The sequence below is a fragment of the Protopterus annectens genome, chromosome 2.part0 (assembly GCF_019279795.1).
Source record: "Protopterus annectens isolate FY-2018-M chromosome 2.part0, PAN1.0, whole genome shotgun sequence".
In the NCBI taxonomy this organism is placed as follows: domain Eukaryota; kingdom Metazoa; phylum Chordata; order Ceratodontiformes; family Protopteridae; genus Protopterus; species Protopterus annectens.
This window is the reverse complement of record NC_056728.1, coordinates 1720473142-1720488844: the sequence shown is the minus strand read 5'-3', so window position 1 is coordinate 1720488844 and position 15703 is coordinate 1720473142. Positions and strand designations below refer to the sequence as shown.

General features: G+C 44.5%; 1 protein-coding gene across 1 annotated transcript in view; it reads left to right on the top strand.

Annotated features, from left to right (window-relative positions):
* The window catches only part of ZBTB40 (zinc finger and BTB domain containing 40), a 919023-nt gene that overhangs the window by 152362 nt on the left and 750958 nt on the right, over positions 1-15703 (top strand). Inside the window, exon 3 of the mRNA XM_044060434.1 lies at positions 9158-9297. Coding sequence (XP_043916369.1) covers positions 9158-9297 — 140 coding nt within the window. The remainder of the gene's footprint in view (positions 1-9157; positions 9298-15703) is intronic.

Here is a 15703-nt window from a genome sequence, read left to right as displayed (position 1 = left end):
AAGTGGTTAGAAAAACATTTTATATAGCCCACCTAATCATGAAGGGATTCACATCTAGATCAGGGGAGGTCATCATGCCTCTTTACTCATCAGGCCCATAATTGAGTACAATGCCTCTTTTGGGATGTACCTTACCAGACACCTGCAGCAACTGGAAAGACCCCAAAAGTACCTCACCAAGAGGATCAAAGCGCTCAAACAGATGCCATATGCTGCCCAGTTAAAGAAACTCCATCTCTACTCAGTGGCATACCGCCTGCTCAGAGGCGATCTGTGCCTGACGTATAAAGCCATGTCCAACCCGGAAATTAATGGACATGCTGCACCTCAGAAAATCCAAATCCCATCGAGCTACGCGCTCGAGAGACTTGAAACTCAGCACTGAAATAAATAGGACATGCTGGAGGGACAGATTCATAACCCAGAGGCTCCCTTCACTCTGGAATAAAATCCCAGTCCAGGTTAGGCAGAGTGCTGCATTGACTCTCTTCAAGAGGAATCTTGATGAGTGGATGGGAGATTGTAGGTTTACCCCGGGTATCACTTCTGTGTCACTGTTAGACAGAGGCACAGTATACTAACCTCGAAAAAGGGCATAGCAAAATTCATTTAAAATGGGTGGCGAAAGCCAAACACACTCTGGCTAGGCTTATAAATGCCCTAGGGCAGATAGCCTAGTATGAACCTATGAACCTATATGATTGCCATTTCAAACTTAAATTAAGGACAAGATTCTAATTTTCTAGCTTCTATGAAAGTTTGTCTGGTGGCTCAGGAGTAAGGGCTTTAAATCTACATTACTGACATCAAGTAGTATGTGAGAGGCAGGGGCTAGAGTCCTCCAGTCTGCACCACTCTTCCAATAAATAGAGAAAAAAAAAAGCAAAAGGAAACATAAATAAATGTGTAGGTAAGTAAGTTTTGTGTACATGACAAAGTACATACAACTGCCGTCGAAAATGGCCCAGACCTGACACACCCAGTGAAGGTCCTCAGTAAGAGTTCCTGAGCAGTTATAAGCGGTAGCTTTCGAGGCCCTCACCCACCTCATTTTGATCTCAGTGTTTTACAGTGCTAAAGTTTCCACAGCGACCATAAAGTTCAATTAAATACAATTAATTTTTAAAGAAATTAAGTAATGTAGTATTAAAATAGAGACAAGGTATATTATTGTATATAGAAATATAACATGTTTGAACAGAGTGGTGATATTTAGAAAATAGCATTTTAGCTATTTCTAACTAATCTCTAGCTTGAAGAGTTAGTGAAATTTGTCTGTTATTACCTAAAACGCAGAATAAAATGAGCAAAACCAATAACTAAATGAATTCACTGGTGTAGAGTAAAATGAGTCCTTAAACTACAGTATCCAGGCAAGCAGTAATTGAAAATGTCAGCCCCAGAGTCTTCCAAGCAGAGGGTCATTATTACCTGAATTAATGGGGAGGGTATGTCTTGGAATGGGTCAACACTGAGCGATATACAATTAGCACAATTGTTTCAAACCAGTTTCCATTTCGAGGCATTGATGCTACTTCCCTGTCAATCAAAGTTTAAACTACAACATTTCCCCAAACTGAATGAAGCAATACATTGACTGTCAGGACGTGGTAATTCAGCCTTGATAACTATCAATGAGTGTGTGTTTCTCTCTGCCTTTTCCTACAGAGAGAAGGTCACAGAGTCTTTCACATTTTACGGTGTGCAGGTTGCTGTATCTCTTCAGTAAAATGATTTCATGCCCTATGCAGACTTTTTTCTCTTGTTTTCACCCATCTCTGCAGAAAAACACAGTTGCAGTTTTTCTTCATGCAGTTGATCATTTTACTTCATTTTAAAAAAAAAAAAAATGCGGGTTTTTGTACAGTCTGTGTGGAAAGCCATTCACAAGGACAGCTTCTTGTTGTAGTATTCCCTAAGATCCAGTACCTTCCTGGGACTTGTATTTCATTTTGGAAAAACTGACTTGAGCTCTGTTTGAGGCTTCTGCTTGTTCTGCTACTGCAAAGTTGAAATATCTTATCGGGGAGACCCTTCTCTGGATAGGTATTATTTTAGCTCTAAGGATTTTTTAACTTCATGCGCATTCTGTTGAATGTTCATATCTGGTCTTTCACAAAGATAGGGTTACTGTTAGAACCAAACATTTCTTTTATGCCTAAATTTACAACTGAGTCAAATCTAAAGCAGTAAATACACAGACATGTTTTTTTCCAAGAGTGCCATAATTATAGGGATTATTATTATCTACACTGCATTGATATTCATCAACAAACCTGTCAGTGTAATGTAAATCAATAAATAATGCTTAATTAAGTCATGTTGACAGACCCGGGTCCTTTTGTAAAGATGCCAAGCTTTTTGTTTCCATGTATTGTAACTCTTTTGGCTATAAAGTTTCCAAATGTACCCTTGATAGATGGCTGTCTGATTGTACAAAATTTCCTCTAAGTAAAACAAGTTATTGCTACAAGTTGCTGTTGTTCACTCTACTAGACCTATAACTACCTCAGCACCCTTTTCAAAAATGCAGCCATAGATGCTGTTTATACAGACGCTAGGTAGTCTTCTCTAAAAACCTTTGCAAAACACTATAAGCTGGATCTTATGTCCTGATTCAGGTCTGTTTTTGGGGCTACAATTATCAAGGGTATGTGCTCCGGGATCCATCCAGAAGAAGAGCTTGCGACTTTGTCCTCTGAGAGTTACAGGGGATGGACCCATTCTTGTAGATCTATTATTATGTTAAGTATGTAACTTTCTTATCTGTAAGAAAAAGTTCCATGCTCTATAGCATACTGTTCGCTATACCCCACCTTTAGTTTGTTTAGTCTGGTATGTCATTTCCTTTGCTCCTTTGCTTTCTTCTCCTCACTGCTCAGCATTAGAACTAATGATATGGACAGACTTGTATGCCTTCTGAATGAAGAAAAGGGACAGGGTACCTATCAGCCTTGACAGGGTTTACCAGTTTAAAGTCCCTAAGCATCAGTCCTGTTAATTAAAGAGAATGGACCTACTTACAAATATGTAACATTTGATCCGAAGTTGTTGCCTTCATTTGGTCTTCAGCCTGTGGGTACTCTGATCCAGCACAGTTCCGACTCGGCGGAATTTCCAGCATCTGATCTGAGCTCCAAGCTCCTCCCTCACCCATAATGCCCCTGACTCCTTCCTCCCCCCCAGGTCTTGTTTGCCATGTTAGCATTCACATCGTGATCTGGGCTCTAAGCGTCTGTTTTTGGGTAAATTGTAGTTTACTGTCCTAACTTCTTATCTTCACACTTTCCTATCTCCCCCTTTCACCTTTCTAACTTGGCGCTCAGGCATCAGGTACTTCTTATAAAAAAAAATGTTCCCGCTTTCCTTTCCCTTTTCAGGCCTTGTGTGTGTGTGTGTGTGTGTGTGTGTGTGTGTATGATTGTTTGGATTACGTGCTCTTTCCTTACGGCAGAGACGCCCAAACCTGGGTTTAGAAAGTGCACGGAGTGTGGCCATAGGCTCCCCCCGCCTAATGGCCACACTGTGTGCGTAGTTTGTTTAGGGGTGGCTCACCTCGATTCCTCCTGCTTGATCTGCATGGAGTTCAATCTCTGTGCATTGACTGACAGGAGGAATAACTTCATCCTTAAGTGTCTCCACCCGCCTCCTCCAGCGGAGGTTCCGGTTGCTTCAGTGGCTTCTGCTGCCTCTTATGCTTCTACCACCCCAGTTTCTGGGACTCAACCTCCTGCTAAGAGGACTGGGGATGGAGAGAAGTGGAAACGCAAGTACTGAGACTGACAGAGGAAACGGTCCCCAGACTGCTGTGCATAGGCAGAGCGCTAGGTTAAATTCCACCCAGCTGCCGGAGTGGGTTCTCCCTGGCTCCATTCCCCTTGTTTTTCTCTGGAGCTGGAGGTGTCTTGGGTCCGCTCACCACTTTCAGGTTCACCACACCGTCTCTCAAAACGGGTGTTGGTGGCTTCCTCTTCTAGGTCCACCCGCAGCCTCTCTGAAGCCAAGGTGGACAGGACGATGCAGAAGTTTATCTGCACACACATTCAGATGGGAGTCTTACCTGCCCCCTCCCCCTCAGGGGCTTGGGCATGCAGTCTGCCTTTGTCCCGATCACTCCTTCTCTGATCTGACCCCTGGTTTTGGAGTATTTGGGTCTGAGGCCGTTCGGCATTGAGGGGTCGGCACCGATGGTACCCTGTACCTCGACTCCAGCCATTACGCTGAGTGGCTCAGCTCCTACTAGCTCGGACCTGTGACCTCGGCACTAGATCCAACGTGATACTTTTGTACTTGGAGTCTGTCCTGGCTCCCTCTGTGTCTGGTCTGGATTCCGCCATCCTGGTCACTCAGGGACAGCCTGCTGCCTCTCTGCCCTAGGAGGTTCCCACATGGGAACAGATTGATGTTTTTGAGTCCTCCTCAGAGACTCCCCCCTGAAAAGGTTCCTCAAAAACATATGTGCAAAAGGAGGCACTTGGACTCCCCACTGGAGTCCCTCATGGAGGATACTGATTTGGAGGAAGGGGAGGGTTCCACTTGGTCACCCCCCGAAGATGTCTTCTTCAGAGACATCGTGAAGATCCTTCGTTAGCAAAGGGGGTGGCCTGTCCAGAAGCCCAGCCTGGACGAGTTGGTGTTCCTGGAGGCATTTGTCACAGGACCCTCAACATCCTGGGTGTCCCCTCCCACAGATCCACTGGTGGATCTGATTACATCTTGGGCATGGAAGCAGCCCGACACAGTGGAGCTGATACCCAAACGCCCTGAGGAGGTACTGAGTGCACAGTCAGACAGGACTTATTAGACCAAGGGATGCCCCGTTGATGCCATGGTGGTCGCAGCAGCCACCAGAAAGGAGCTCACACAGGAGTGCTCCATGGTCCATCCGCCAGACTGAGAGTCCAGGACGATGGACCATTTTGGGAAGCGGGTGTATGCTTCAGCAAGGTTGGTATGTGTGCTGAACTATATGGCACACATAATTAGACTCCAGTGAGATCTAGTCAAAGAGGTCACTGAGCCTACCCCAGGGTCCATGTCGGCAGAGGACAAGAAGATTTTCTCCTCTTGGATGGCCACCCTCACGTCAATTGCTATCCCCTCTATGTGGCTCCTCTCTCATGCTACTGAGGGTGCCGCTAGAGCTTCTGGGACAGGCGCTGCCATTAGATGTCATGCCTGGCTCTGGCTTTGTGCCTTCTTGGAACCCTTTAAGAAGTCTTTTACTAATGCCCCATATGACAGTTCCACCCTCTTTGGGAAGTCAGTATGCAGCACTGTAGTCCAGAGCGAGAATGATAGGAAGACTCTGCCATTGGAATCCGCTTCTCGACTCCTCAGTGAACCTTTTCAAGGAATCAGCAGGCAGCAAAGAAGTTGTGGTTCTGGAAATCTCAGGGCTACTCCCAGGATGGTCAGGACTCACCTTCCCCTAGAGGCAGAGGGGGAGTCAATAGACACTGCCCCCGAGGCAGAGGGGGTCCAAGGAATCACAGGTCTTGAGAAACTTTCTTGTACAAACCCGTGCAGCATCCCTGAAGGGTTGCCTGGCTGCTTGGCTCTGGAGGCAGTCGGGGGATGCCTCTTGCTACACCCAACAGCTTGGGAGTCCATCACAGATGATCGTTGAGTATTGCAGATCATATCCAGAGGCTGTTCAATCCCCTTGATTCAACCACCTCTCCCACCCAAACACCTCTCAGACGTTCCACCTGCGGAAAGGGAGGAGGCAGCACTAGACATTGCAAAGCTGCTAGAAAAGCGAGTCATCCAGGCCATCCCCTAGACCAGTCTGGATTAGGCATCTGTTCCAGATTCTTTTTGTGCCGAAGAAGATGGGGGACGACACTTTCTGGATCTTTCTACCTTAAATCTGTCAGTTGCCAAGACAAAATTCCAGATGGTCACTGTTCAGTCTATCCTGGCCTTCCTGCAGGAGAATGACTGGATGTGCTTGGTCGACCTTCAGGATGCATACTACCACATCAAGATGCACAGGTGCTCTGGGAGGTTCCACCACTTCCAGCTGGGGGCCAATCATTATCCGTTCAGAGGACTCCCCTTTGGTCTCACCACAGCCCACAGGGTGTTCACCAAAGTGATGGCAGTGGTAGTGGCTCACCTGCAACTGCAGCGCTTCCAGGTCTTCCCTTACCTGGATGACTGGCTCCTCTCTGCCCCTTACAGGCAACGACTCTGCCAAGCAAGGGATTCCCTTCTTCAAATAACCCACCAGCTGGGCATAACCATCAATCTCAAGAAATCCCTACTGACTCCAGTTCAAGTTCAAAATTTCATCGGAGCTCAGTTGCACACAATTCGAACCAAGGTTTTCCTAACCTCAGACAGAATCCACTCCCTGAAAATTCATGTCTTGTATATCCTTCAAGCTCAATCGCCAACAGCAGAATTGGTCTTATGGGCATTGGGGTCCATGGTAGCCACGATCACCCTCATGCCCATGGCCCGGTTGCACATGAGGGTACTTCAGTGGACCCTTGCAGTTCAGTGGTCACTGCTAGATCTTCCATTGACTCACCTTATTCGCGTATCCCGAGCATGCAGGGATTCTCTTCTGTGGTGGATTCGTTCCAAGTATCTTCTTCTGAGTCGTCCCTTTATTCTACCTGCCCCTTTGGCCACAATGACCATGGACATCTCCCTACTCAGATGGGGGGGCATTGCTTGGGAAGGACAGTCCGAGGCACATGGTCTCCCCATGAGATTCAGTTGCATATCAACATCCTGGAGATGAGGGTGGTGCTCCTAGCATTGCAAGCTCTCCATGCCCATCTTCCTCTTGGGATAATTGCCATCCAGACAGACAATATGTCGACTGCCTGGTACATCAGCAAACAGGGGGAACCAGTTCTTATCCCCTGTGTTGCAAAGCCACGAGAGTGTGGGAGTGGGTGATGTCCACTGGCCATTTTCTGGTGGCAACACACATTCTGGAGAGGTCCAACATTCTAGTAGACAGGCTCAGCAGGTCTATCCTGACTCCTTATGAGTGGTCTTTGAATCCTTTGGTAGCGAAACAGATCTTTCTCAAGTGGGGTCAGCCTTGCTGTGATCTCTTCACCTCTCCTTCCAATGCGAAGTGCAGCAAGCTTTTCGCTCTGAACCCCCCTCATGGGGAAGCCCCCAGAGATGCTCTGGTTCATGTTTGGCTGTCTGGTTTCCTGTATCCTTATCCTCCTCTCCCTGTAGTCCCAAAATTCCTTCAGAAAGCTCACAGGCTGGGGAGCTCTCTCATCCTCATTGCCCCATTTTGGCCTCGCCACATCTGGTTCCCTTCTCTGTAGTCTCATGTAGTGTGTCTGCCCTGGACATTAGATCCGGCTTTGGATCTCATCTCCCATCCCTCAGGGATACCTCACCCAGACCTGGTCAGTCTGAAGCTTACAGCTTGGCTGCTCCACTTCCCATGATAGTCAGGACTCCCAGGCTATCTTCACCAGTCAAAAATATATTGGTTGCAGCTCATAAATCTTCTACCAGGAAGGTTTATTCCAGGAAGTGGAAGCATTTTTTTTTCTGTTTGGGCATCTCAGCCTGATCTAGACCCTTTTGCTGCTTCAGTTCTGGTGGTTCTAGAATTTTTGACAAGCATTTTTCATCAAAGCACCAACTCTTCTGTGGTCAAACTTCAACTGGCAGCTATATCTAATTTTCATGTAGGCAATAATACGGCTTATCTGGCTTTTTCTAAGCTTTACAAAGCCTTTTTGAGAGGTACCATTTTAATTCTGCCACCGATTAAGGACCCAACGCCTCTTTGGGACTTTACGCTAGTTCTGCAAGCTCTGGTCTCGTCCCCTTTCAAGCCTGCAGCTTCAGTGGATCTACAGCTCTTGTCATGGAAAACAGCTTTCCTAGTTGCCATTACTTCAGCTAAAAGGGTCTTGGAACTTCAGGCTTTATCGATCAACCCTCCTTATTTGATCTTTCATAAGGACAGGGTGTCCTTGTGCACTAACCACTCCTTTCTTCCCAAAGTGGCTTCGCAATCAAACATTAATCAAGTAATTAATCTCCCTGTTTTCTTCCCAAATTTTCAGAATAAGGGAGAGTACAAACTGCACTTGTTGGATGTTCATAGACAGTTACACTTTTACTTGCATAGGACTAAATATTTCCAGAAGTCTGACCAACTCTTTATCTCCTATTCTAAGCCCTTTTTAGGGAAACCAGTAATGAAGGTCACCATTGCTCATTGGATTTCCCAGTGCATTAACCTGGCATATTTAACTAGAGATTTATCCCTGCCAGATCATGTTAAGGTGCATTCCACTTGATCTATGGCTACTTCAGCTGCCTTCTGGTCCAGAGTTTCATTGGATGATATTTGCAACTTGGGCCTCTTCACATACTTTGATTTCACACAACAAGTTGGACATTCTATCCATGAACAGGGTATCATTTGGCTCTGCTGTGCTACAGAATATCCTTCCATGAGAGCCGCCCAGGTATTTAGTAGCTGGGGACTCTGTCCCACAGGTTGAAGACTAAATGAAGACAACAACTTCAGATAAAGAAGTTATGTACACTCCATAACGTTCCATCTGAGTTGTTGCTCTTCATTTGTCTTCAACCATCCCTCCCTCCTTCCCCCTGCCTTACGTGGGCTGTGTGGTGGCCTGACCAGGAGAGATATAGTCACGATGTTGGCATCCCCTTGTTCTCCTCTTCATGCTTCTGGAGACCTATTGTTATGGGAGAAGGTCTTAGGTTGAGTTGGGATGCTTGGCTAGCAGCAAACTCGATCTGAAGGGAGGAGGGAGACAGGGGCATTATGGGTAGGGAGGAGCTTGGAGCTCAGATCAGATGCTGGAAATGTAGCCGAGTCGGATTTGTGCTGGATCCAAGTGCCCACAGGCTGAAGACAAATGAAGAGCAACAACTCAGATGGAATGTTATGGTGAGTACATAACTTCTCTTTTCCTTTAAGTACGTCTTTACAATGTAAGAGAAGAGAAGTGATTCAGCCTGGCAGTGATTTTAGAGATATGGACAGAGATCTAGTTTATTTGTTGTCAGGAAGAGAAAAAAATACATATCGACACATTAAGATCACTGCTCTAATACAGCTAGATTTAGAAGTTTTCTTTTAATTTTCTGAAATACCTCAGGACCATACATTTTCCCTTGCCTACAGCAACAGAAGAAAGAGAAATTGGACAGGATCTGGAATTCCTCATTCAACATCAGAAGAGTGTGGCAGAAACTTTCAGAAACTCTCACGATTTCTTGGAGAAAGTCAAGCAAAGCCTAGATATCTCCACATCAGAAAAGCAGGTTGGTGCAGCATATTCACTGCTCTCATAATATTTCCATTCTGACCCACTGTGAATAAAAATGGATCACGCCAATATTGAGCCATGTGAGTGTATGCCAGGCAATTATTCTGTGTACGTACTTACACAAATACTGTATTATATATTTTAATTACCATTACTCAGAGATGTGCTCATTTATTCATCTACTCATTTTCTGTCAGCATTTTTCTTGAGTTGTTTAACTGGCTTAGTGGACTAGCCTAGAAACTTTCAGCTATGACTATATGAATATAACAAATATACATTATGACAAACATGACAAATTAAATATCATCCTTGACCAGATAATAAATAAGGTTGTGTTTGAATACACACACACACACACACACACACACACACACACACCTGATTATTAAATAAATAAAGATGATTCAGCAGCTAATTGTAAATTAAATTCCATAAAACAAAGGATACAAAGAGGAAGACAGCAGTAGCCGGATACAGATTTTAACCAAAGCATGTAACTTATTTATTTTATTTAACATTTGTTGACCAGGAAAGCCCGACTGGGACAGAGCCTATTTTCAGTGGAGGCCCAGGAAGAAATCCTCCAGACCTTAGATCTTTTAAATATCAAAAGTTGTGTTTAGTCATGTCATCAGTCCAGTGCCAAAGGGATATCACTGCCTTTCCAAGTAATAAAAGATGCAAGTTACTTGTAGACAAATGTTATAGTTCTGCTCTGAAGTGGGATAGGGGAGCCTGTATATATCAAGAAGAGAATAGTCAAGTAGAAAGTTCTAAAGGTGTAGGGTAAAAGACGTGAAGAATTTCATGTTAGAAGATATAAGCCATAGGTGTGAATGAAGAGTAGGGCAAGAAGAGTTTTTTTTTTCTCCTTCCAGACTGTTACTGATTTCGGGTCCTCAGCTGCTTCATTGAGCTGGCTCCTCATGCATAACTGTGGCAGTACACATTTGTTATTTTTGGGGGAGGAGTCCTTCCCAGGAGATGACCTCTGCACTACACTAGAAGGATGTTAGACAGCTCATATTACTGGCTTTGATGGGAATTCTGTATGGTAACATTCAAACTGTGCTCAGTAGTGTGATGACAAAATGGAGGAAATAACTGGGCCTCTGAGGAAATTCCCACCTGTGCTCTGACATTCCTAGTGTTGAATTCTACTCCTAGGTGGAGCATGGTGTGGTAGTGTCTCTAATCCCTACCAAATGTTCATTCCTACCCCACACCCCCAAACATGAACCCATCTCTTCCCCAGAGAGAAAGAGAGAAGTGAACAGGCAAAGTTTACTCTTCATTTCTCCCTCCCACCATGTGCTCCTCCAGCAGCCAGTCCACTAACTGAAACAAGGTCATCTGGGTCATACTTGCTTCATTCCTATACACCACAGAGCTGACCAAGATAAGGAAACTCTTAGCTGAGTAGAACTTTATTAAAAAAAAACGTATAGTACCACTGACAGGTATGCAGTGATTTCATTCAGCTAAAGCAGTGGAAAATGCTTGAAATACATATGAACCTATGAACCTATGAAATAGAGTTATTGTATAATTTAAAGTTTCTGATGGTTAGATTCTATAAGTGAGTCAATGCATGTGATAATACAATGATCTTATTTTGAGGAGTCCTCTGCAGTGGATAAAAGCTGATCTGTTTTTCCTCAGAAGCTTTCTATATCCTGTCTTACATTTTTACCTCCCATATCAGGTGGCATATCTGCTTGTGCTAATGTATGCTCTGGTGTTCCTGCACAGGACTCGAAGGATGCATCTGACCTCTTGATTCTCAGTTCTTTGATGCTGTTGCATTTTAGATCTTATCTAAATATAGTATTAGGATTTGTCTGGAAAGTTCCAACACTCAGTGCCTGCACTATGTTGACTTTCTTAGACCTTTTATTTTGTTAGTCAGCCATAAAATCACTATAGTACCCATCCAGGAGTTGCTTCTCTAGCGTGGAGAAAGAACACATGAAGTCTTCCCATAAGTGACAACTCTGCAACCTGACCTACTGGAGGAAACAGAGAAAACCATATGGGCTATCTCAGTGTTCACAGCATTGCTGTAAATGTTGGGGGGCAACTCAGGATTAAAAAAAGAGTCCCATCTGTGAAACCATTGGGAGAGAGAGTGAGTGAGCATAAAAATAATGGAGCAGGAGGCTGTAGTAGGGTCAGAGACCCGGCAGATTTTCAGGTCGTATATGTAAGTGGAAGACTTTAAGTCCTCTTTCTAATGGTGAGTTTCACTTTTGGTAAAGAATGAGCAGGAGACAGTGAAAAGGATGTACCCCTGCACCTATTTTTGGGACAGAGTCTGACTTTTGGAGCAAACCACTGACCATGCTGCATAGTGTGAGCCTTCTAGCTCCAGAGTGTATCTTAGATTGAACCTGGGCTAATGAATTGTATTCTTTTTTGCCACTTCTAGGGTTAAAGAATAACTAGTAAGGATTAAGCAAGCTCTCTCAGGCTTTGTTGTACCCACATCCACATGAACTACGTGGATGTTCTTCGTGTTTCACTGTTGCAGTCATTACATTTGGATAATCTGCTGGCAGGTTGCCCTCATTCGGCCTGATTAACAAAGTCTTGGGTCCTGTGTCGGTTGCTGTCCCTTCTTCCATGACGTCAGATCATCAGGGGTATAAAACATGCAGCCGATGCCATTACATCAGTCTTTCTTGCCACGCGGTGCCCGAAGCAGAAGCAGTTCGCAAGTGCTGGTTGGCCGACTCCTGAAATTTTCGTTTTCGAGTTTCAGAACCGAAGTCTTCAACTAAAAGTTAAGTACCCCGGGAAACTTTTTCTTGCTCCTTACCGATGTTAGTAAAAGTTAATAATTGCATTACTTGTGGGAAGCAAATACCTCATAAGGATTTTCATTTGTACTGTATTCCTTGCCTAGGCCCTGATCATACCGTGCCTTGCTGTCGGTTTTGTGCTAGATTTAATCAACGCACTATTAAACGTCGGTACATTTTTGCTTCTAAATATTTTGGCTCAAGATTTAACTATCCAGAAATGACGTCTGTTAGCAATCCGACTACTGGAATACCTAAAAAACGCAAAGAAAAAGACAGAGACAGGCCGTCGAGGTCCAAAACTGATGACGATGCTTCTCCTAAGTCAGTTGCTAGTTCGCCTGTACTCAGTGAGGTGCTTTCGCAGCCCCTGATGCCTGCTACTTTTGATTCGCAGGCCTCTACTGAGACCCATTCGGAGTCCAGTATGCAGCGAGATGCTTTAAGTATTGAACTTGCGGATGTCTCTACCTTAGATGGGTCTGGAGCCGCTGTGCAGGCACCGGCTTCTGAGGGTGTTTTCAGGCCTAAAGATTTGTATATTAAACCGACACCATCTTCAAAACTAAGGCCAAAATCTACTTCTATGTCTAAAAAAACGATGCTTGGGCCATGTGTGCAGGCCCCTATGCCTAAAAAACAAGTGATCAAAATGGCTGAAGATTTAATTACCTTGATAAGGGGTAGCCAACCCCCTCCTGCTAAGAGGCCTAGGCAAGATATTGATTATGAATCTTCTGATCAGGATTCTATTTCTTCTGATTCTTCTACTGAACATGATTTATCTATACCTACTTATGAGGACTCTGACACAGAAGATTCCATTCCTTCTGCTTCTCCCCCCTGAGGATTTCTCTTTTGGGGAAACTTTACACGCCTTAAGGGAACATTTCCACTGGGAAAGTCAGGATTTCTCTGAATCTAAAAAGAGACTTAGGGATTTTCCTCTCCTTCCTCAACATAGGCCTTTGGCTATACCTCCTGTTCTAGACATTGTTGCTGATGTTTTTTCAGAATCTAGTATGACTCCTGATTCTCTGCCTCCGGCTCCTAGTAAGCCAGACAGATACTACAGGATTCCTGATTCCCACAAATTCCTTTTCAAAAATCCTACTGCTGATCCTGAAACCATTTCTCAGGGTCCCAAGGGCATTAAGGCCTCTACTGCTAAAAATCCTACCCCTTCTGATAGAGATTCCAGGGCGCTGGATAGATGGGGTAAGAAGGTTTACACGTCTGCAACCTTGGCAATCAGGGCTTTAAACTGTCAATTTCATATGCTTAAATATCAACAGCATATCATGGACTACTTAAACAGAAAATGAAGTTCATCTTTCTGTGTGGAAAATAAAGATTTGCAGGATTTATTACATTCAGCTGAACAAGTTGAAAAACCTACTTTGCAATGTAGTTTTGATTCCTTGGAGGCCTCTTGCAGGGCTGCTGTAACTGGATCTGTGCTAAGAAGGCATGCTTGGCTCAAAGCGCAAACTCTCACTGACCATGTTCAAGCAAAATTGTTGGATGCTCCTTTACAACAGGACCGTCTCTTTGGTAATAAGGCTGAAGAAGTGTTAAAAATGATGGAAGATAAAGCTAAATCTATGCAAACTGAAAGATTTCTTACAAGTGCAACCTCCAAGATTTAGTAGGCACTGGCCTACTAAGAACTGGTCCTTTCCAGTCCCCTCGAGAGCCACTCAAGTCAAATCAAGACATTCTAAAGGCCCCAGGTTTCAGTCACAAGGAACTTTTAGAACAAAACAATAGGGTGCCTCCACCTGCAAATCTGGAAACAACAAGGCACCTCCCTATGGTAAACAGTCTCAATGACTTCCGTCTACAATCACCAAGCACTTACCTTTTAGCCGCCCCTTTGGGGGGAAAACTGGCAATTCATAGTATCCCAGGAATACAGATTTCATTTCCACACGTTGCCAATCCCAAATGGATGGCCGGATCTGCCCCCAAATCAGTGGGCAGAGGCCCAGAAACAAGTTCTGTCCCTCATGAACATGGGGGCTATTCAACCAGTACCAGAAGAGGAAAAGGGACAAGGATTATATTCAAGACTTTTCCTGGTACCCAGAGAAGACAAATCATGGCGTCCAATTCTGGACTTATCCACTCTAAACACATTTCTGGACATTCCAAAATAAAAGATGCTGACTCTTCAACAGTTACTACCTGTGCTAGGCAAAGATGCCTGGTTGGTAACTCTAGACTTGAAAGAGGCTTACCTGCATATCCCAATCTGGGAATCTTGCAGAAGATACCTCCGCTTCAAAGCAGGCTACTTGCATTGCCAGTTCTCTGCACTGCCCTTTGGCTTATCTACTGTGCCCAGGGTCTTCACAAAGTGTCTGGCTCCAGTAATTGCATTTTGCAGGCAAAGAAATATTCAAATATATCTATACCTGGACGATTGTCTAATTCAGGCAGAAAAGAAGGACATTCTTCTAAAGCATCTGGCATTTGTAAAAAGGGTTCTGACTTGTCTAGGGTACACCATAAACAAAAAGAAATTACAACTGGTACCCTCTCAAAAAATTACATTCCTGGGTGCAAGCTTGAATACAACTGCCCAGATGACTTACCTTACGCCAGAAAAGCAAATTCAATTGGTGACTTACTTCAAACAGGTGGCCACAAAAACCCTGCTATCTGCAAGACAAATTCTGCAAGCTTTGGGGTTCATGGCCTCCTCCATTCTTCTAATTCCATATGCAAGACTGCATATGAGGAAACTGCAGTGGTACTTAAAAAGTTTATGGAGTCAACATTGCCACAGCCTGGAAACAATGATTCCTCTCATACCTTGCCTGCAACTAGAGTTCCTATGGTGGGCAAAGGCCTGCCACCAAAACAAGGGACTGCCATTCACTCCACCCCCTGCCGCCCAAACCCTAACTACAGAAGCATCAGACTATGCTTGGGGGGCATATCTGGCAGGAATTCCTCAGCAAACCTGTGATGGATGTCATTTTGGAGGCTAGAAGGCCTAGTACTAGAAAATCTTATGCTGACAAATGGAAAAGATTCTGTGCCTGGAACCAATCACAAGGAATAAGCACAGCAATGCCCAATATTCCTCATATTCTGCAATACTTGAGTTGCATCACAAGGGCCTGTCTTTTTCTTCCATAAAAATCCATGCCTCTGCCATTTCAGCTCATTACAACACAGAACCTCCCCTCTTCTCTCATCCTCTGCTAAAGCAGTATTTCAGAGGGGCCAAAAATTTAAGACCTCCCAGAAGAGCACCAACTCCTGCATGAGACATCAATTTTGTTTTGGAAAAACTCACTCTCCCTCCTTTTGAGCCAGCTGCTACTGCAGACCTAAAATTTCTCTCCTGGAAAACAGCTTTCCTTTTAGCAGTCACTTCAGCTAGAAGGATTTCAGAATTACAGGCTCTTGTGGCAGTGGAGCCTTTCATTATTTTTCATCCGGGCAGGGTGGCTCTCAGGACCAATCCATCTTTCATGCCTAAGGTGGTATCCAGTGTGGCTCTTAATCAGACCATTCATCTGCCAACTTTCTTTCCCAATCCACAGAACAAGGGTGAGCAGATTCTGTATTCATTGGATGTACACA